This window comes from Propithecus coquereli, unplaced genomic scaffold (assembly GCF_000956105.1).
Source record: "Propithecus coquereli isolate 6110/MARCELLA unplaced genomic scaffold, Pcoq_1.0 Scaffold114, whole genome shotgun sequence".
Classification (NCBI taxonomy): Eukaryota; Metazoa; Chordata; class Mammalia; order Primates; family Indriidae; genus Propithecus; species Propithecus coquereli.
Genome location: NW_012135414.1, coordinates 4,226,343 through 4,247,099, shown reverse-complemented (window position 1 = coordinate 4,247,099; position 20,757 = coordinate 4,226,343). Strand labels below are relative to the sequence as shown.

Genomic DNA, 20,757 nt, shown 5'->3' with positions numbered 1-20,757 from the left:
GATTAAGGCTCAAGTGAGTTGGCTTGTGGTTTACGCATTTAGGGTATCTAGCTGCAAAAAAAGCAAAGAGGCCTTCGGAGACCTATGAAATGTGTGGGAACTCACACTTGGTGAAGAGGAGCCGTCATGCTGGGTGCAGGTGTCCCTGTGAAAGACCCAGTTTTTTAAGTGTGGGCTTCATCGTAGGTTGGTAAATAAGAGGTATAGTTATCACTTCCTTCTAAGGCAACTGACTACTCTTAGAGGAAGAAGACAGGAAGAAGAGAGGCCAAAAAATACATATGATCCCCAAATGACTGGGCAAAGGTGGCTGCAGGAGGCGGATCAGAGAAAGCAGGCAGAATCAGACCAGATCCAGACTGCAGAGGCGGTGGCGGGAGAGAGGACAGTTATAGGAGCAAAGAAAGGCACGCACAGAGAGCACATGTGTAAAGTCTGTGGGGAAAAGAGAACATTTGAGGAACTTCAGAATGGGGGAGGCCAGAAGGCAGAAGTGGGCCAAATTGTTGGGGAGGGAACAGAGGGAGAGAGGGTTAGGTGCTTGCTAAGATACTTAGGCTTTATCTTTTATTAATATTTAGGCCAAGGGAGTCTTAAACTACGTTTTGCATGTCAAGGAGGGATTTGTGCCCCAACCAAGTAAAGGCAGGGAGACCAGTTAGGAAGCTATTGTTTGATTCCAGTGAGAGACAAGTCTAGGTGATAACGGTGGTTAAGTAGAGAATGCCTCCCCACAAGGGCAAAAGGCAGAGGCTCCACTTCCCATTTCATTTCTCAGGGGCTCCCTGGGCATGTGCACTGCACGTGCAAGCAGCCTTTGTGTGGGGGTTCGGGGCAGGTATCAGAGTCTGGTCCAATCCCCAGGAAAATGTGGTTAAGGAAGGCGAGAGTGGCCTTCCCCTGATTACAATAGGGTACACATGACCAATGACAGAAAGCCATGTCCCCCCTTATCCTAACAGTCTCTGGGAAGTCTGTTCCATCCCTCACCCTGCCTTCCCTGGATACCAGGCCTATGTGTGTACACCAAGAGACACATCCCAGACCATGATGGTTTAGGGACTGGCCATATCTGGCCTCTCCTCCACCAAAGGACACAGCAGTAACGAGGCTGGAAACATTCATCCGAAGCCAAGACTCTTGATGGATCAGAATTTCTTTGATAGGAGAGACACTGGGGCTCCCACACATGCACTCTGGCCTATCACAAACCACCCCCCATCCTACTATGCATGCAGTTACCCCTAGGCTCTCAACACCACAGACCCAGGAGCAGATCTGCAGCCAGTGGCAATGTTTGCTGAAACACCCTCTGTTCGCTCTTCTGTGCCCACTCAGCCATCAAGAGGAAGGAGCTAGGCTGAGCATGTTGCGGGAAAGCCGTTAACAGATGAGCAACAGAGAAGCTCTGACGGGGCATTCCTGCAGCCTAAGTGTGGATCTGGGACAGTGGACAGGCTGGGAGGTGATCACCAGAGAATTACTGGGAAGAGCCTGGGATTATACAAATGCTGAGTTTGTGGAGGGCTAATACCCACTCACCCATGAGTTCACAGCAGTTGGGCTCTAGTTTTTAACCATAATAATATAGTAGCCCAGCGCTCAGACAGAGGAGCCCTCAACACAACTTGGATCTGAGACTTAAATTCTTCACCCAGTGAGTGAGAGAAAACAGCCTTTCAGGGCCAGGGACCAGGTTGAGGGGTGGTTCTCTGTCGGTCAAAGTAGTCACTCTCAAGAGCGAGCACATCCTTGACCCCTGCCACACAGGAACACAGATTGGATGGAGGCCCTAAAGTCGTCTTCAGAGAGAACTGAGCTCCTAAAACAGCCCAGCAGGGATTCTAGGTAAGGCGAGCACAGAGAGGGTTTTACACCCCAGCTGGCTGCCTGCCTCTCCCAGGGCCCGAGGCACTGTGACGTTGGCTTTCTGTAGAATACATAAAGAGCGTGGCACTAAGCACTTTCAGGATGTTTAAGATACAAGCTGGAGAAAAATACTTGTGAAAATAAAGGCTTCTCTTTCAGAAAGCAATTTGGCCATTTGTATTAAGAACTATTAAAAATGTGTAAAAAAACATTTCGAACCCATAATCCTGCATCTGAAAATCTAGCCTGGGGAGATGATCCTAAGTGTGGAAGAAGCCAACACAGAATAAATTTCAGACCCAAAGATGTTCATTATGGTATTATTTACACCTCTGAAAAAGTGGAAATTATCTAAATGCCTTCTAATAAAGAAAAGGATGTTAATTATGACAGAACTCCATGATCAACCACTATGAAGGCATAGAAAGTAATGAATATGAAGACAATGAAATAATATGGAAGATGCAGATGATATAGGATTTAAGAAAAAAAGCAGGACACAACAGCTGATAAACATAGAGTATGAGCTCGACTGTGGCTGAAGTTAAAGAGGGAAAGTCCCTCGGACCTCTGCACAACGGGCTGGCTTCCAGCAACGCTGGCATCTCCCAGCGAGCCCACAGAGGCCCTGGCCTTGCCCGGGAGACCCCAAGGCCCGAGGATGACACACTTGTGGGCTTATTTACATGGCTTCCCCTTGACCAGCAGGGCTGTGGCTCTAGGTTGATCAAGGGGCGTGTGGACATTACCAGGGTGGCGGTGGCAGCGGTGGTGGCAGCAGCACTGGCAGCAGTAGATAGGTCGGCATTACTCTCTCTTTTTCTTTATAGGAGGCGGAGAGTACAGAAGAGAAGGTAGGTGGAGAGCAAGAAGCAGATCACAGAGAACTCCTCTTTTCGCTTGCTTTGCTACAAACAGGATTTATAAGTAAAGGCAAAAGGCCCCACTAGAAGGGAAAAAAAAGAAGAAAAGAGAGGATGGATGCAAGGAAGCAAGGTAAGGAAGAGAGAGGCAAAGGTCAAGGCTGCAAAGGAAAAGGGGCCGGTTCTGCCAACACTTGCTCCAATACAAAGGCAGATCCTTACAAGCTGTCATTCCTTGTCCCTTCCCAGAACAACATCCACAGAGGCAATTCAGCAGCAATACGAATGTTTCCACACATCCTCCAGGAGAACGGAGACAGACATGGATAGAGTGGGGGGAACAGCAAGGAGGTAGCACTTAAACAGCGGTGGCACAGAGCCACCCCCCAGACTTCTTCCTCCCACCTCCCCCCGGCCACCTGCAGCCAGGACCAGCCCCACCCACCCCACGGAGCCCCACGTCCACACACACCTATCTGGGCACTAACAGCTCAGGGAGGGAAGGGGAGGCAGGATGGGGGTTGGTGAACAGAGATGATCGTGCCCAGGCAACTGTCCTCGCTACTGGGGTGGGCCCACGAGTCTGCTATACCCCAAGTGTTCTGGACCTCTTGTAGGAACCAGCTGCCAGAGATAAGCTGCTGAAGTGAGGTGACAGATGCTCTTGCTCACTGGGGGCACAAAGGGCTGTCTCCAAATCTGTCCACAAGCAGCCTGGAACTAGCACTCTATCACCCTAACACAGTGCACAGATGAAAAGGAGAAGGAAACAAATTTCAAAGCCAGACAAAGACATCTCAGGGCAGCTAACTGGGTCCTCCCTCTGCTTATCCACAGCCTGTCAGGCCAGGGGTTCCAACTGGGGATAATGATGGGGCAGGGGCGGAGTGGGGGGCTCTGAGGCTGTTACTCAAGAGCTGCTAGCCCTCCTCTCAGGTCCTAGGGACACTCAGTGTTGGCAGTGTATGTGTGGCATTCTGGGAATAATGCTGGCAAGGTGAGGCATTCCTTAGGCCTCAGGTGACCTCTGTCTGAATCCCAGCTCTGCCACCCAGCCGTCACATGCCTACCTTTGGAGACTTCCCTCAGCAGGAACAATCAGAGGACCTATTTGCCTCATGGGGAGGTTGTGATGGTCAAAATTCAAGGTGAGACCAGAAAACATGCTGAGTCCAAAGGACCATAAAGGAATTTTATTATTACTAACAACCGTGGAGCTAAAGTAGCTTCTTTGCATTTTTCCTGAAAAGGGAAGTCACCCCAAGGACTGTGTCACAGGCAGCCTATGGTCTGGTCAGCAATGACGGGAAGCTTTGGGGAGAGGCCCAGGGAGGGGCTGTGCAAGTTCAAAGGAGGCTTTGCTTCCAAGGGACACAGATCTAGCCAGAAGACCAAGAGCAAGGGGTGCTGTGACCCCTCAGGTGTAAATAAAGGGGTGGGAATCCCAGGAAGAAGCTCTGTGCTCCAAACCCTGCCCAAGTCTATGCCGACTGTGCACCAGCTGCGTGGTCAGGGAGGCAGAGGGAGCCAGGCATGAGGGACTGCGCCGAGTCCAGGGCTGGAGTGAGGCAGGAACACAGGCCATCATCCTTTGCCAGAAAGTGCTGAATGGCCCGGGAGCAGCAAGGAGGGGAAGAGCCAGCTCCTGCTAGGGGCCCCACAGAGCCAATGAGTCCTCTGGGATTCTGTCACCAGACTCACACCATTATCTATTATTCTAAACCCGAGGAGTCCAAACCAATAGGAGGAAGGGTCCTGATGCTAGTACTGAGTGGGGGTGAGGCAGGAGGCAGGAGAGCGTGGGAGGATTCACTGTGCCAGGCAGAGGAAACAGGCAGGAAGAGTGGAGGTTGGAGAAGCGACAAACAGCTGATGCTAAACAGATGAGGCTCACTGAGGGCTTACCAGCCCCAGGAGGTAGATGCTATACCCTTCCCTTCCCCCAGGAGCAAACTGGGGTCTGAAGAGCTTAAGGAGCCTGCCTAAGGTCACTGAGTGGAAGCGGCAGAGCTAGGACCGAGGCCGGGCAGTCTGAGCACGGAACTCTCTCCCAGCCCTGGACCCGGACGCCAGGCTCTGAGAAACAAGGTGGGGCAGGGGCTATACAGCCTCGAGGGGAGTCACTGTGGTGTGGTGAGAGGGCACTGAACTCGGAGTCAGGGGCTGGGGTTTGAGCTGCAGCCTGCTGTTATTCATGTGACTTTCTACTGGTCACTTTCCCTCTCTGAGCCTCAGTTTCCTCAACTGTCACATGGAGCAGAAGTTTTCACACTGTCTGGCCTCAGAGGTTTGGGCAAATCCTAGCAAAGACCAAAGGGGACGCTAAGGAGGTGGAAATGGGACATGGCACCCACTTCAAGCAGAACAGCATTCCTGTGACCTGCTGAAAATGGCGGACTGTGTAGCATTTCAACGGGGCAGAAAGAATTTCCTTACTATACTGAGAAGCTTGTCTGGGAGTCCCTGAACTAGCTGTCTCAGAGGCCACCCCTACTTTAAGCATTCTTTATATCTAATCTTAAGTGGTGGGTGTGGATATGTGAATGAAAACTCAAAATGACAGCAGGTGTCTGGGACAGGAAGAGGCTGAGAGGCTCTAATGAGGTCTAATAGCTCATAAGGTTCATTTGCTCAACAAACAGAGCATAAAGGTCAAAGTCAGGTGCTATAAAATCCCTTTTTTCTTCTTTTACATCATAGCTATAAAACAGAGAACACAAGAAGTTCCTGATTTATAGATGGACACATTCCAAATGTTTTCCCCTCTGCCTCTTTCTTTTCCGGGTTCGGGTTTCCCATTATCATTTTATTACGTGTTACATAATATTCTTTACTGGAAAGGCAGGGAAGACTTTGAGCTTTTTTTGACTTAGTTATCTAGACTCTGACCACATTTTCCCAAAAAGATGATCAGGGTGGAATGGGAGCATAAGATATACGACTAGCTGGGGGAAAGGGAGAAGAGGAGGAAAAGATTCCCCTGAGGTGGAAAGTTAACCCTCAGCAGAAAAAGAAAGGATAAAAAGAAAAAACAAAACAAAACCACATATGAGGGGGGAAAAAAGATGACATTGACAAGACTGGAGACAAAAAGACGTATATATGTGTGAAAAACTAAAAATAAAATATTTCTGATGCTAAGCTGCAAGTGGAAAAAGAGAGGAGAGGAAGGGAGAATGGCAAGTTCCCAGTGTCCTAGGGAAAGTAAGGAGGTGGCTGGGAGGAGGTGTTAATTTAGGCCACTTCCCAAAAAGTGTGATTCACGAAACACTCATCACTTAAGAGGATTTTCGGAAAACAGTTCTCCAGTTAGGCAAGCTCGGGAAACACTTCTGGAGGCTCTGTGGGAATGAGACCTGCTTCACGAGGGAGTGTTCCACAAGTGCTTGTGGCTCCATTTTGGAAAACACACTCTGGGAGGAGCACCATCTCAGGCAGTGCCGGTGTCAGTCAGCACACTGGTGCCATGGGTCTGAGCTGGCTTGATTAGTTGTTCCACCAACTTGGACTGGGATGGGCAGGAGCACATAGCTGGTAGAGGACATTCAGAAATCTGTTGTTTGAAGCCTGGGGAATATATAAATTGTGTCCCAGGAATTTAAGCTGGGGGCTAAATTTCACCAGTCCAATATTTGCTTTGACTTTATAATTGAACAGAGAAGTCTCCCATTCACCTAAAATACAAAACATCTAGTCATAGCATCTTCCCCTCCAGTATTCCTTGACCACAGCCACCTAAATTCAAAGAATCAGCATCATCATTAACTCTTTTACCCTCTTTACCCAGCTATATATTTTAATCTACTTATATGCCTTCCAGACCACAGTTGTCTGTCTTCTACTCAGGCGGATTTGTCTTCTAATCAGGAATGCCACCAGACGCCTTGCTGAATAAGCTCTGACAGCATCGTGTCTACAGTGTATCACTCATCGACTGGTATAATAACTGTTAAGGGAGACATGAGATGCAGCTGGACGGCTTGTTCTTAGTCACCCCTGCTGCCTCCTGGTGACTGTGGCTTCTTCTTCCAGATGCTCACTGCTTTTGCTTCAATAACAGGCTCCTGAATCTTGCCATGATCAATATGTGCTCATTGGCATCAGACAAATGTTTCTTGATCACAGGGATTGACTTAAACTAATACTTGTTGGATTGAAGTGACCTGCACTTTGCAGCACATTTACCTGTTCTCTCCTACATTCTCCAATATTCTTCCAAAATGACCCACAGATGCATGGCTGTCTTGCTTGCAGGTGTTCATAAGGGCCCTAGTTGTACCTCACTTGGCCAAGAGACTCAAAAATCCCTAAGGGGTTGGCCCATCACCTGCTCTCCCACCTTCAGCTTCAGTTTCCTTGCCACAGGGTTTGCTCTGCTCTTCCCCACCTGACAGGCTCAACTCTGACACCTGGTCTCAGAGCCTCTGGTGCTTTCCTACCCCGATGGTCATCTTGATCTCCAGCAATCTGCAAGGTTCCTTTCTGCCTCGAGGTCCTGTTCACTGGCCCAGCTGGGGGCCCCATCTATGCCCCCAGAACCTAGGCTATATCCTGGTTCTTCCGGGCCATTGTTCTCTCTCCTTCCTCTGAGCTTCCAAAGCATTTCGCAGTCACCATCCCATCATATGCCTTGGGGATTATTAACAAATTGTTCCCTGGGAGGATCCTACTTGCCAGAAGTGAGCTGAAAGCTTCAGGACAGGTAGGACTGAGACCTTACACTTCTTTAGTATCTCCCTGCAGCAAGTGATGCAGCGCCATGCCACAGCAGTCCTCAGTAGTACTTGGTGGACAGACTGCTGTTTCCAGCTTCCCTTGTGGTCCAAGGGAAGATGCACACAGTCCCTCAGTTTTGATGGAAGCTGTAAAGTGCCAGCAATTTTACTACCTCAAGCAGACCCAGAATTTATCCTGAAATGGACACTGGGCCTTGTAGAAATGGGCATACTTTTTCTCTTCAAATGAATTTCAGTGAAATCTGGTACACAAATAAGTGAGATGTGTCATTGTGCCTAGGTTACATGTAAAAATATGTATTTAAGTATTGAGGATAAATTTGAAATACCAAAGTTATACTCTTGGAAAAAATTAATAATGCTCCTCAGGTTGGAAATAAATTCATTTCAATAAAAATCCCTCTTAGATAATCTGATTCTCCAGGTCATAGTGATGAAGGCTGACACATCTTTAGTATTAGTTTCCTAAGCAGGGCTAAATACCAATACACAGGGATCAGATACACAGTAAGAAACTCTTTGCTCAGACTTGGCCCAGTCCACGTGACTCTCAGATGGCCCATGAGCCAGACTTCCCCAGACATGTTTCGCCAGGGGCTGACATGCGGCCTGAACTAAGATGCCTCAGAAGACACAGCCTGACTGGATAAATCTCAAAGTTGCCTAAAAGTCTGACATCTAAATAGTGGTTTTCTTTTTAAAAGGAAAATATACAGCTACACAAAGATGGGAAATAATCAGTGTTTATACTTTGAGATAATTAGGGTTGTCTTTTTTCTCAATTTTGCTGGAAGGCTACTTTCAAAAAACAAAAACAAAACAAACAGACAAACACACCTCAGCAATTTCCCTTGGCTAACAGAGTTGATAGCAGTAGCAAGCACAATGGCACTTACCGCTTCTGCATTGGTGGTGGGGTTGGCTCCTCGCTGCAAAATGCCAGGTGTCTATGAAATCACTTCCCTCGTTATGTACACACTGCACACACACCCCCCTCTCTCGTCCCATCTTCCCAGATCTCACCTGATTGATAACGTAGATGCCATAGTCCAACTGCTGGCGCTGTAGGATTGGGTGCAAGTAATATAGCCAATATTTGAGGTGCTCCTGCCGGTTGCGGAACGGAATAATGATGGCCACCTTGTGAGGAGAGACACATTCCTTGGGGGTATAGCGGCCGCCCACCTTCACCTTCGGATTCAGCTTCACCACATGCTCCAGGTCCACAGGCATGTTAAACTCGATCAGCATGGGGCCGACTAGAGAGGAGGAGGGAAGGAGAAGTTAGCAGGCCACAGGACTCGCTGCTCCACAGGCTGCATCAAATGCTCAGACTGCAGGTGCAGAGGAGACGTCTCCTCCTGCGAGTCAGTGTGGCCATGGAAAGGGTGCTCATGGTACCACGTCCAGCACGAGCGTGACCAACCACCCTAGGAAACCCTCAGTGCTGGGCTAACCCAGATGCCGGTCACCCTGTGAGGCACTCATCTGTCCAGGACCCACGCCTTGTCCTCAGACTCCAGGGTAAAATGGAAATAATTCCTGCTCAGACTTCCCAACAGGCTGTTGTAAAACTTAGTGAGTATGGATGAGAAAGCACTTTCTCAGGAACCCTGAGGTTAAAACCTAGCTCTGCCACCACCCAGCTGTGTGGCCTTGGACAAATGACTGACGTCACCTCTCTGAATCGAGCCCGAGGAAGGGACTGTGTGTGTATGTATGCATGTGTGCAGGAGTCAGCTTCATGTGAGAAGGTAACAGGAGTGGCAGGAGAGAGCATGTCTCAGGAAGGGGCTTGATGTGGAGGTGAACCAAACTTGCGGAGGGATGGAGTCAATAAGGCCCCAGAGGAGACTGAGGGGAAAAAAAAGAAACAGTCAGGAAGAACATCAAAGAAGAACGCTTAGTAACAGTGAGGGATACAGTGACAAGGGGGTGAAGAAGGGAGGAAGAGTCAGGGATGATCCAAAGTTTCCGGCCTAGAAGAACATGGGTCCAGATGAGGGAAATGAGTTAGTAAGAGAGCTCTTGGCACAGAAGAAAAATTGACGAGACGCAGATGGTGGATTTCGAGACAGTGGCAGGTCAGGAGTAGAGGGACGAGGAAAAGGCAAAGACCCACACAAAGGGCACGTGGCACACGCCGTGTGATCCCAGCAATGCAGGGAGTCGGACAGAGCCAAGACCTGAACCCAGGCTCCTAGTATTGTCCGCAGATTAGACTCCCTCACAGTGGGTTCCAGGAAGCATTAGGCCCAGCAAGACACTCGATGGAAAAACATGTCCCCTGGTCAATGATGGGTGGGAACCCTGCATATTTTTTTTTTTTTTTTTTTTTTTTTTTTTTGAGACAGAGTCTCACTGTGTTGCCCGGGCTAGAGTGCCGTGGCGTCAGCCTAGCTCACAGCAACCTCAAACTCCTGGGCTCAAGTGATCCTCCTGCCTCAGCCTCCCGAGTAGCTGGGACTACAGGCATGCGCCACCATGTCTGCCTAATTTTTTCTATATATTTTTAGCTGTCCATTTAATTTCTTTCTATTTTTAGTAGAGACGGGGTCTCGCTCTTGCTCAGGCTGGTTTCGAACTCCTGAGCTCAAACAATCCGCCCGCCTCGGCCTCCCAGAGAGCTAGGATTACAGGCGTGAGCCACCGCGCCCGGCCGGAACCCTGCATATTAAATCCTGCTTCTGGGAAGTCATGCCATACACCAAAGGCTCTGAAAGTTGTGCAGTCAAGAAACCCCCATCACTTTACTTAACCCACCATTTCCCAAAGTTATTTGGCCACGGAACCGTTCTGTCAGGGAACACACTTTGGGAACTGTTACTCTAGCGTAAACGGCTTCGCCTGTGAAGCAAACCAGCCACAAGAACAAAGGAAGAAACCTAGAGAACAGAGGTGGGAACAGTGACCATGAGCTCACATCAAAGTTCACCTCAACCATGCTGGTGAGGACCCACAGGCCCAGGGCTTAAGCCTATCTGTCCTCCTTGGGGACTACAAGGTCCCCAAGTGTCCCTTGGCCCCAGGGAGCACATACCCTTCTGAATTAACGGTCTGAGAAAAGCAGCCTTGCTCCAGCTGCTGCCTCTTCTCCCTGCCTCAGTGCACCCCTCACACCTTCCCTCCCTCTGTAGCTGGCCCAGCTCCATCAGCACAGGACCTGTTCCCACAAGTTCATTTTCTTCTGAGACACAGCTCTGACCGTATCACTCTCCCATTAAAACCCTCCAGTGGCTACAAGGCTATGTGCCTTGTACAACATAAGGCCAAACCCCTAGCTTGGCAACAAGGCCCATCAGTCTCAGCTCCATCTCCTTCCCCATTCCTATAAACCACACCTATATCCACACTTTTCTCCTGGCCAGAAATGCCCTTCCCTCTGTTCTTTGACCAGCAAACTTTGACATTAAGAGACAGGCCTCAATCAAGCTTTGTCCTTTTGCTTTCGTTTCTACAGAGCTGTCGCAGCAGATCCTCTGGGGGAAGGAAGCAGATACCCAGGGCTCGCCCCTCCTGGAGGGACAGGGCCCTAGCAGATCAGTCCCTCACAAGACTGCCTGATGACCCAGCTCCACCCTCCCAGGGTGCCCTTAGGTAAGCAGGCACTAAGCTCCAGGACTAAGTCATTGGCCACCCTGGACCAGTTTTCCCCAAACTATCCCCAGAATCACCTGAGGCAATTAGCACAAATATAGAATCTCAGGCCCCTCCCCTAGAGAGACTGATTCCGCAGACCTTGGGAGGGACCTAGATGGATAATACATAGGGAGCCTGGTGATTCCAACTGGGCAAGTTGGGCACCAGAGAGCTGGATGGCCCATCTTCACAAGCCCTGGGCTTTCAGGTGAGGAGGGTCCTTGGGGATTCTCACCACTTATGCCCTCCCCACAAGGTCTGCCAAGTCTGGCTGCTCAACTCCCAACCTGGAGGCCCTGCTGCACAGTGAACTTGTGAAAAATATGAAAAGAAGATCTGTGACTGAGCTCTTTTCACTTCAGAGAGCCCCTGCAACATCTGCAACTCCCACCCCACCCCACCTTTGGTTCTGAAGATGCTGCTAAACATAACCCCATTTTCGGGAACCCAAGAACCATCTGGGCTGTCACCGTACCAACTTGCTCACACCTTCTGAAACCAACCCAGGAGACAGGAATTCACACGTGGCTTGCCTACCCTCCGCAGAGTAGGCACCTGCAGGCTGGCAAGTGTTCAGATGTTGCCCCAACATGGGTTCCAGAAAGGTAGTCCTGATGCAAAGCGCTGGCACAGGAGGAGGGATGCCTGGGCCCTGGTCCAGCTCCACCAGTGACGTGCTCGATGATCTTTGAGCAAACCCCATCTACTCTCAGGATACTGGTTTCCCCATTTGTGAATCACAGGGATTGGACTGGATGATCTCTAAGGTCTCAAAACACCCTGACATGCTCGGAGACACTCGGTAAACCAGGAGAGCAGGGACCCAAAGCAAGATCTTCTGACAAATCTCTGCTCTCACCTTCCCTGCCCCACAGACGGCATGAATGTCCAAGCAGGCAGGAAGAAATGAGTGCCGTGGACAGGAGAGGGTCCTGGACAAGAAGCCTTGATCACCAAGCATCACACTCACCTATGTCCCTCCTATCTCGCTACCTAGGCTTTCTCAGCCTCTGTCCTGATGTCCATCTTTGCCCTTTCTCTTCTCACTCTCCCTAGACACTCTCCCTTCTATCACCCAGATCTTTGGTTTAAGCATGTGACAGTTTTCAAAAACCTCTGTCTCCATCCCACATCTCTCTTCTGACCCCACAGCCAATAGGACACAGTAGCCATATGCCCGGGGCACCTTAAACTCAACCTGCCCCAAATGAACTTTCATGCAACCCCACCACCTAGGGCCAAACTCCATTCTCCTCCAGCGTTCCCTCAGCCCTAACACTGCAGTCCACCCAATACAAGAGCTGATTCCTGGGTGGTCCATCTTCTATTCCCCCTCCTCTTTCCCCAACACCAATACACACACACACACTCTCTCTCTCTGTCTCTCTCTCTCTCTCTCTCTCATATGCCCACGCGCATTCACTCATTCATGCACACACACACACACACACATACACACAGGAGGTGTAAACAGCACTCTGACAATCCATGGTAGCCTATCAAGTACTAAATACCAAACCAGAGTCTTTATTCTGAAATGTTTGTTTAATGCAAACTCCCCTTGTGATATACATCAAGACCACTTTCAATTTGTTTCAATCAATACTTTCTGGGCACCCACTGTGTGCCAACCCAAGGAGAGGTGGGTGGAGGGAGGGAGGATGAACAAGACAGTTCCTACCTGCTGAGCAAGTGGCAGAACCTAAGTGAAAATTACCCTGGTTCAAGGCTGGCCAAGGAACTTGCTCCTCCAAGGGCTCGTGCAGAGCTTTATCAATGAACAGCCTCTTCTGTCCCTCCTGCTCCCTTCTGTGCCCCTCTGTGCTCCTCGCACACCCCCCACCATGCCTCCAACACATGGAGAACACCCTGACCCCCAGTCCTGCCCTCCTTGCCTAGTCTGGCAATTCTTTCCCCACCTTCTCTCTCTGAAGCCTCCACAACTCTGAGAATCCTGCAGCTCACACCTCTGAGACTGGAGGGTGCATAGCAGCCCCAGCCTGGAGGCAAATTCCTTCTTGGGTACGATGCCAGTCAGGAGGCCTCCTGGGTTCCCTGCCCACCTCCTGCCACACTGCAGGGGCCATGCTCCACTATATACCTGGCTCCATCCCAGTGAGAAAATCTAGAGAACTCAGATTCCAGGAGGGTAATGACCAGGCTCTGTTCAGAACCATGCAGACCTGCTACCAGGTCTCAGAGCCACTGCCTGGGGCCGCAGGGAGGGGCTACAGGAGCAGGCAGAGGGCTGAGGGCTTCATGTCAGTCCTCAGGCCGAGCCAAGGCACCCGTGCTGTGCGGCGTATGGTGTGTGCTACCACAGGCCCTCAGCCCTGCTGGGCTGGCTTGTGTGTTTTCTTGGCTCTGGGAGCTGGGAAGCAGGGTTACGTAAGCAGATGAGCAGATGTAAGCCGTCCTCGGCTCCCCCAGCTCAAGCCCCGCCACGTGGGCCTCTCGGCTGGGAGTCCAGGTCATGGCCTTGCGTGTAAGTCGCTCAATAACTTCAATGTGTGAGCTCAACTCAGACAAATTCCACCGCTCTCTTGCCTGGCACGGCAAACCCAAACACATACATGCCCCTCCATCAAAGGCCCTGCTAATCTAAGCCAACCCAGCACAGACTCCTGCCTCGATTTCATGCTGGCTGAATCACTAGTTCAATCCTCTAGCCTCAGCAAAACAGGCTGAAAACACGTAGTCACTGCTTTTCAACAGATTGGCCAGTGGTTCAGGACACAATCCTTGGCCTGATGCTCAGCTGTGACAATGTTTCACCAGCCCAGGATGAAATGATAAAAGTAAGACCACGTAGGTGGTTTTTCATCAAACTAAATATATCAATGGATAGGAAGCCTTTTCTTCCAAGATGAAGTGCTTCTTACAATTTAAATGGTAAAATGTCCTTTCTCTTATGAAATGATTGTGGTAGATTTTGATGCTGGAATGATTTTTTACACTTGATTTGTTAAAAATCCTTCCTTGGCAGCCAAAGGTCAGGCCCCTAAGTTTCTCTTGAAAATTTTCTGGGTAAGAAGTTCAAATGTTTGGGAAACATTTGGGAACATGTGGAACTAAGCAGTGCCTAGAATTTTGTGGTTTTAAAAGTTAAGATATTGGCATTTCTTCCTAGGCCAGATCTCAGACACAACAGTACATTGCCCAGCCCCTCTTCAAACCATCTTCCCCGCTACAGTGTTGTTCAATAGGCTCATGTGGGTGGGCCATTTCTGTCTGCAGCAATCTTCCAAAGGCCAGGTGTGCACTGTGTGAAAGTTCATACGAATCGGGTCATTCTTGTCATACCCAGCTAAAACAGAGTCCAGAAGCCGCGGGGGAAAAAAGCTTTCAGAGTACAAAATATTGCTCCAAGAATGTAATTCTCTGCAAGCCTGACTGCTGAAACTGTTGTAACCTGAAACCAGTTTTATCTATAGCTTCTGAGATAACTTGCTGCAACTCTAGGACTGATTCTGCCCACCTCCGTTCTCACCAATCGGAGCTTGCCAGCTCCCCAAACCCTTACTTGTGCCAATGAACTTCAATGAACTTTCTCAAAGAGCAATATATAACATTTTTCCCTTTTAATAAAACCTCTAGACTTCTCTTTGTTCTTTAGATATACCGAAGACTACCCAGCCTACCATGCATGCTCTGAATTGCAATACTTCTTCCCAAATAAAACATTAAATTTCGAGATTTGTCTCTACATTTTTGACTTTGACAACTGGAAGCTGAGCCAGGCACTATCACCAAATTCCCCAGCTTGTGAAAAGATTTGCTTGCAGTTCCTGTGAAATCATGGTGCCCCTCGTGGCCCCTTGACTAGAAATGAGAAGCACCGTCTACTGTACGTGCCTCATCTCAAACCTCCTCTCCAGTCCTTCTGGGAGGAGGACAAGCTCTCTAGGTTTCCAAAGACTTCAATGTCACCTAATCCAACAGCTGCCCAGCCTCAGCTCAAGCATCACCTCCCCTAGGAAGCCTTTCCAGACCACTCAACGAGGTTGGTTCTTACTCTTTATCCACACCCGCTAAGCACTCACAGCACCACATCCATTCAAAAACGCACCCAGTTAGTACACACCACGTGCCAGGTGGAACCAGGCGTGCAGAGGGAGGGCTGCGTTAAGAAAAAGTCTTTGCCCTCAGGGGGGCAGGGAGACCAGCAAAACAAACAACAGTGGTGAGTGTGACAGTGGTGAGAGAGCAAGCTGAACTGGCACAAAGTAAGAGAAATCAACTCCAGGGCCAGGGAGGAGAGTCAAGGAAAGCTTTGCAGTGAAGCAGCTGCTTTGACTGGGCCCCTCAGCTCCTCTTGGGCAGGATTCACCGCACAGAGTTGTATCTACTTGTCGGCCAACTGCCTTGGCTGCCACGCAGATGGGAGCATGCCGGCAAATCTTAGCCAATTGGGTGGTGCACAGCTATCCTCCCTGCTTCTCTGTCACGGATGCAAGTAGCAAAGAGGGTTTCGATAAGCCTACAAGAAAACCTGATGGAAGCGCAGGGGATGAAGAGCCACCAGAAGAGACTCTCAATGCCCATGTTAACCATTTCTCACTGAGTTTTAAACTCTAACTTGTGAAGGCTTCAAAGGTATTAGAAAGGATTCGTTTTTTAAATCAGATGTTCATGGTATTTTTCTTTATACCTTTGGATATATCTTTAAAACTGAACAATAAGCATTTTAAAATATAACCCAAGGATGGGAAAGGGGACCCCCTCCCTAGTCCCATTCCCAATAAGGAAGTATCTTCCAAAATAAAGATTTCAAGACATACAACTCAGTGACCAGAAAACACGAATAATCAATTACAAATGCTGACGTGATGTGTCTTGGGCATACCACAAACAGAACATACCCCAACACCCATGGTTCTTTCTGCCAACTCACCATCCAAGCCACTATCAGACCCCAAGGAAAAAAATGCTTTTTCAACAGGAAACAGAACACGTCTGTGGTCTCAGAACCCTGTATCTGGGGATGTAAAGAAAAACAAAGTACTTGCTCAAAAAATAAAGGAGCCTACAGAGCAGAGTCCAGGTGGCCAAGTGGGAAGCTGGACCAACCTGGCACAGTGGGGACAGTTGGTCCTCTACCTATCTCTGTCCTTGGGAGCAGCCCTGCCACACGCCTAAACTGCTACACTTTGTAGATCTTCCAAAATATGACCTAAAAGTGACCCTGCCAGCAGCAAACCACCGTACCATCCTCAGTGGAACTGCCATTTCTCCTGCCTTGCTCTCTCCCTCATTAAAGTTCCACCCAACCTTCGAAGGCCAAGCACTCGCTTCAAAATGCTGTAGAGGTTTCCATCAGTTGCAGTGGCTGTCAACTGTGGAGTGCACGTAGAACTATCTGGGGAAGTATGTGAATTTACAGACTCCTGGGTCCTACTCACCAGATTCTGATTTGGTAAGCCTGGGGCACGGGCTGAGGAATCTGCGTTTTAACAAGCACTCTAGGTAACTGTAATTTTGATGCAAGTCCCTGGATAGTAATTTTGAGAAACACTGGTTTACAGGTTCACTCATTAACCACCACTTTCCTCCCACTCCCAGGAAGATATTTAAGAGGTCAAGAAAAACAACTTACACTCAGAAACTATGTATTCTCCTCTGGTTTGTACAAAGGGTCAGATATAATAACTATGTTGGGACCCATGGTCTAAATATCTCATTTAATTATTTATTCATTCATTCACTTATTTATTTATTTTATTTTATTTTTAGAGACAGAGTCTTGCTCTGGTACTCAAGCTGAAGTGCAGTGGTGCGATCACAGCTCACTAAAGGTTCGAATTTCTGGGCTTGAGCATTCCTCCCACCTCAGCCTCCTCAGCAGCTGGGACTACAGGTGTACACCATCACACATGGCTAATTTTTTGTGTTTTGTAGAAAGACGGTCACACTATGTTGCCCATGGTGGTGGGATTGTAGGCATAAACCTCCACGCCCAGCCAATATCTCCATTTTAACTCTTACTCAGTCTTAACTTTCTAAGTTCCGTTTTCTCTTTTTCTGATTTTAACTTATTTATATCAGTCCTTTTTATGGTATGTGTTCTTATAAACTATCTCAAAAACTTTTGTAAAAGAGGTGAAGTAAGAATCTTTCAAAGTTCAAACCAAATGTCATCCTCCTTTCAAAGCCTTCCCCAAGCCCCTCTTGGGGCCAGTGTCCACTCCACATGCCTGCAACACCCTCTGGAAGCCTGCGTTAAAACCCTGCAGGGGACAGGCGCCAGTCAATCTGCCGGCTTCCTCCATCAGACATCTTGAGGGCAGGTTGTGTCCCGTTCCTTTCTATTTTCGGGACAGGTCCTGGCAGAGCAGGATCAGCAAACAGGTGTTGACCCACATAGCACTCGTTCAACTGTTAAGAAGCTGAGCTCACAGAGCCAGGAGCCATCTTACCTATGAAGTTATAGAATCTATGAGAATAACCCCAAAAAACTCAAAGTCTAACATGGGTCACAAAATCACCAGAAAACCCTCGGGTGGTCACTCAGTCCAGAACGCTGTCACCAAAGGTACCAAAGCCATTGCTAGATCCCATCACCTTGAAGGGTCAGGATCTACCACAAAACAGACCCTAAAGAATCCTGCAGACCAGAGCCAGAGGAGCCTTGAGATCCATGTTTCAGCCCCAAGGTTACACATGAAAGAGACTGAAGGCCAAAGAGGCTGACAGCCTTCCTCAAGAATACTCTTGGATTGGTTGTCCTCATCTTCCCTTTGATAATCGTTCAGGGTTCTAACGTTCACAGATGCATCTACGCAGTAGATAACAAATCACGGCACACATGCCTCTACTGTTCCTATGCTGTGCCCACGGGTACTGTCTCCAAATCCCTCTCCATATAGAGTTCCAGGGAAACACCACCTGACTGAGGAGGCATAAAAGTGAATCTTATCTGCCATCACTGAGCTAAACTCCTCTAATTCCTATAACCATACATGGTCATGGCTCCCCAATTCAGCCAGGCAGTAGAATCAGGAAGAAAGCAGGGGGGACTCCAGAAGTGGCCACATAACAGTTCATTTCTGTCCAGGGGCTGGAGATGCAAGGCCCTGGGGTCAAGCAACAGTATCTGCGGGTCACACAAGCTTTCAAAGCCCAGTAAACAGGCTCCCAAGTGTTTGGCCTCTGGGGAAAAATGTCCCAGGAGGAATTTCTGCTTTGTTTGGTCCTGGCCCAAAGGGAGATTCTTCCTTCTCACTCCCTGAGCTGGAATTTGTGGAAACTGCCAAAATTGTGCCTGCCCACAGTTACCACTACCAGGAAAAGGCTCAGGAGCCAACTTGCCTGGAAACCCCATGTCAGCACCAGGAAGATCCTGCTGCATCTCTCTCCTCTTAGAACTAGAGTACTCCAGAAGGGACAATTTGAGCTTCTCAGAAAGGATTAGAATAGTATAGGCATCTAGTGTTTTATATTAACACCTTCACCTCCAGGCTGGGGCAATCCTCTTCTGGCCTCTTCTGGGTCCTTCTCTCTCAGCCTGGAGCCAGTTACCAGCAAGTAGCCCAGGACCTGCCACTTGAGAACTCCAGAGTCACATTCACCTTGACCCGCTTGAGGGTCCCAGCCGTCACTGCCAAGTCAGGATGCTGGGGAGGATGCTTTGCTCTGCACCTCCTCAGGACACTTGTTGGAAGAGATGTAGACATTTGACACAGTCTACAGGAACCAATTGCTATTTCCAAGGGAAATAGCATGGTAGGAAGCCACAAACCAGGGCTCAAACAGCTGTTCCACCTCTGAAAAGCCACAGGCAAGTTTCCTGACCTCACTGGTGACAGCATAGTGCCTAACCCATAGTAGGCCCACACCATATATTTGCCAAATAAATATATTAAAATAATACTTGCATGTAGGCCTCACATTCCAAGAGGCTGACAAGTCATTCTTAACAGAGAGAATTCAATAGAGGCTAAGGTTCATAAAGACAGACTATTTACTGAGTAGAGACAGCTGAGAACCACAATACGAGCATACCTAACATGTAGAGGAACAAAGGGTATTAATACAGTTACAGAAAAGGAAGAGCACTGGCGAGAAACTGCACAAAACAAAGGGGAAAAAGAGTCTTATGTTCAAACAAAATACGTGTGGACAAAGTGAACATATAAATTAACAGATTCAGACGATATCTGCAATGCTTAAAACCAGCCAGGGATTAATATCCAGGATGTATAAGGAATTCCTGCATACCATCAAGAAAAATACAAGAACTCCAGGCAAAGGATTATTATTAATAAGCAATTTACCAAAGAAGAATCCCAAAGGCCATCAAGCATATGAAGGGATACTCAAGCTCATTAGTAATCAGAGAAAAGTTAAAAAAAAAAAAAAAAAGAATTATTGCAGTACATCTATTAGTTTCACAAAAAATAGGAAGCTGGTAAACATATTCACATATATCCATAAAGGACATATATGAGGATGTTCTTCCCAGTGATATTTGTGAAGGTAGTGTTGGAGGCAGTCTGGGAGTTCCTCATTATGGAAGGAGAGGGGAAAAACTGGGAAGGATGACAAACAACTACAGGGTATTATTCGGTAGTTAGAATCAACACACTAGATGTATACATAGCAACATGGATGGACCTTAAAAACAAAGGTGAGCACCTGGTGCCCAATTCTTGGTTTCTAAATAACATTCTCTACTAAAGGAACTAGGGCTCGTTGGACAAGTGGCTGAGTCTAGGGCTGAGTTGGGGACAAGAACAAGAGGACCCTGGAACATCTTACTGTGCCTAAAAGCAAGAAAGTACTCAAAGGATAATAGGATAGCTGGGCACTATAGCTCAGGCCTATCATCCCAGTGACTCGGGAGGCTCAGGTGGGAGGATCACTTGAGGCCAGGAATTGGAGATCACCCAGGGCAACATAGCAAGACCCCCATCTCTAAAATAAAAATTTTAAAAAATTAGTTGGGCATGGTGGCGAATGCCTGTAGTCCTAGCTACTCGGGAGGCTAAGGAGGGAGGATTGCTTGAGCCCAGGAGTTCGAGGCTGCAGTGAGATATGATCGTGCCACTGCACTCTAACCTGGGCAACAGAGTGAGACTCTGCATTAAAAATAAAAATAAACAAATAAATATTTTTAAAAAGTGAATAACCTGAATCTAACCATTAGGAAACATCAGATGCCTGCATTGAGAGACATTCTACAAAATAACTGGCCTCTTCAACAATGTCACTGTCATAAAATATAAAGAAGGATTTGGGAAATTACTCCAGATTAAGAGACATGACAACTGAATATAACATACAGCCTTCAATTTTCTTTTACTATAAAGGACATTATTGGGACAACTGATAAAATCTTCAAAAGCCTGTAGACGAGATAATAGAAATGTTTCAAAGTTGAACTCCTGATTGGTAATTATACTATGGTTATGTAAAAAAAAAAAAAAATCTTGTTTTTAGGAAATACACACTGAATATTTCGGGCAAAAGGATATGATTCAGCATATATAGATGAAGAAAGAGAAAGAGAGAGTGAGCATGTGCACGTGAGAGAGAGAAGAAAAGGCAAATGTAGTAAAATGTTAATATTTAGGGAATTCAGGGGATATCTAGAAATTTTTTTATTAATTTAACTTTTCTATAAGTTTGAAGTTATGCCAAACTTTTTAAAA

The 20,757-nt window shown here is 48.0% G+C and overlaps 1 protein-coding gene across 1 annotated transcript in view; it reads right to left on the bottom strand.

Moving 5' to 3' along the window:
- B4GALT1 (UDP-Gal:betaGlcNAc beta 1,4- galactosyltransferase, polypeptide 1) overlaps positions 1 to 20,757 on the bottom strand; it is a 49,847-nt gene that overhangs the window by 12,049 nt on the left and 17,041 nt on the right. Inside the window, exon 2 of the mRNA XM_012657026.1 lies at positions 8,492 to 8,727. Within this exon, the coding sequence (XP_012512480.1) occupies positions 8,492 to 8,727 (236 nt within the window). The remainder of the gene's footprint in view (positions 1 to 8,491; positions 8,728 to 20,757) is intronic.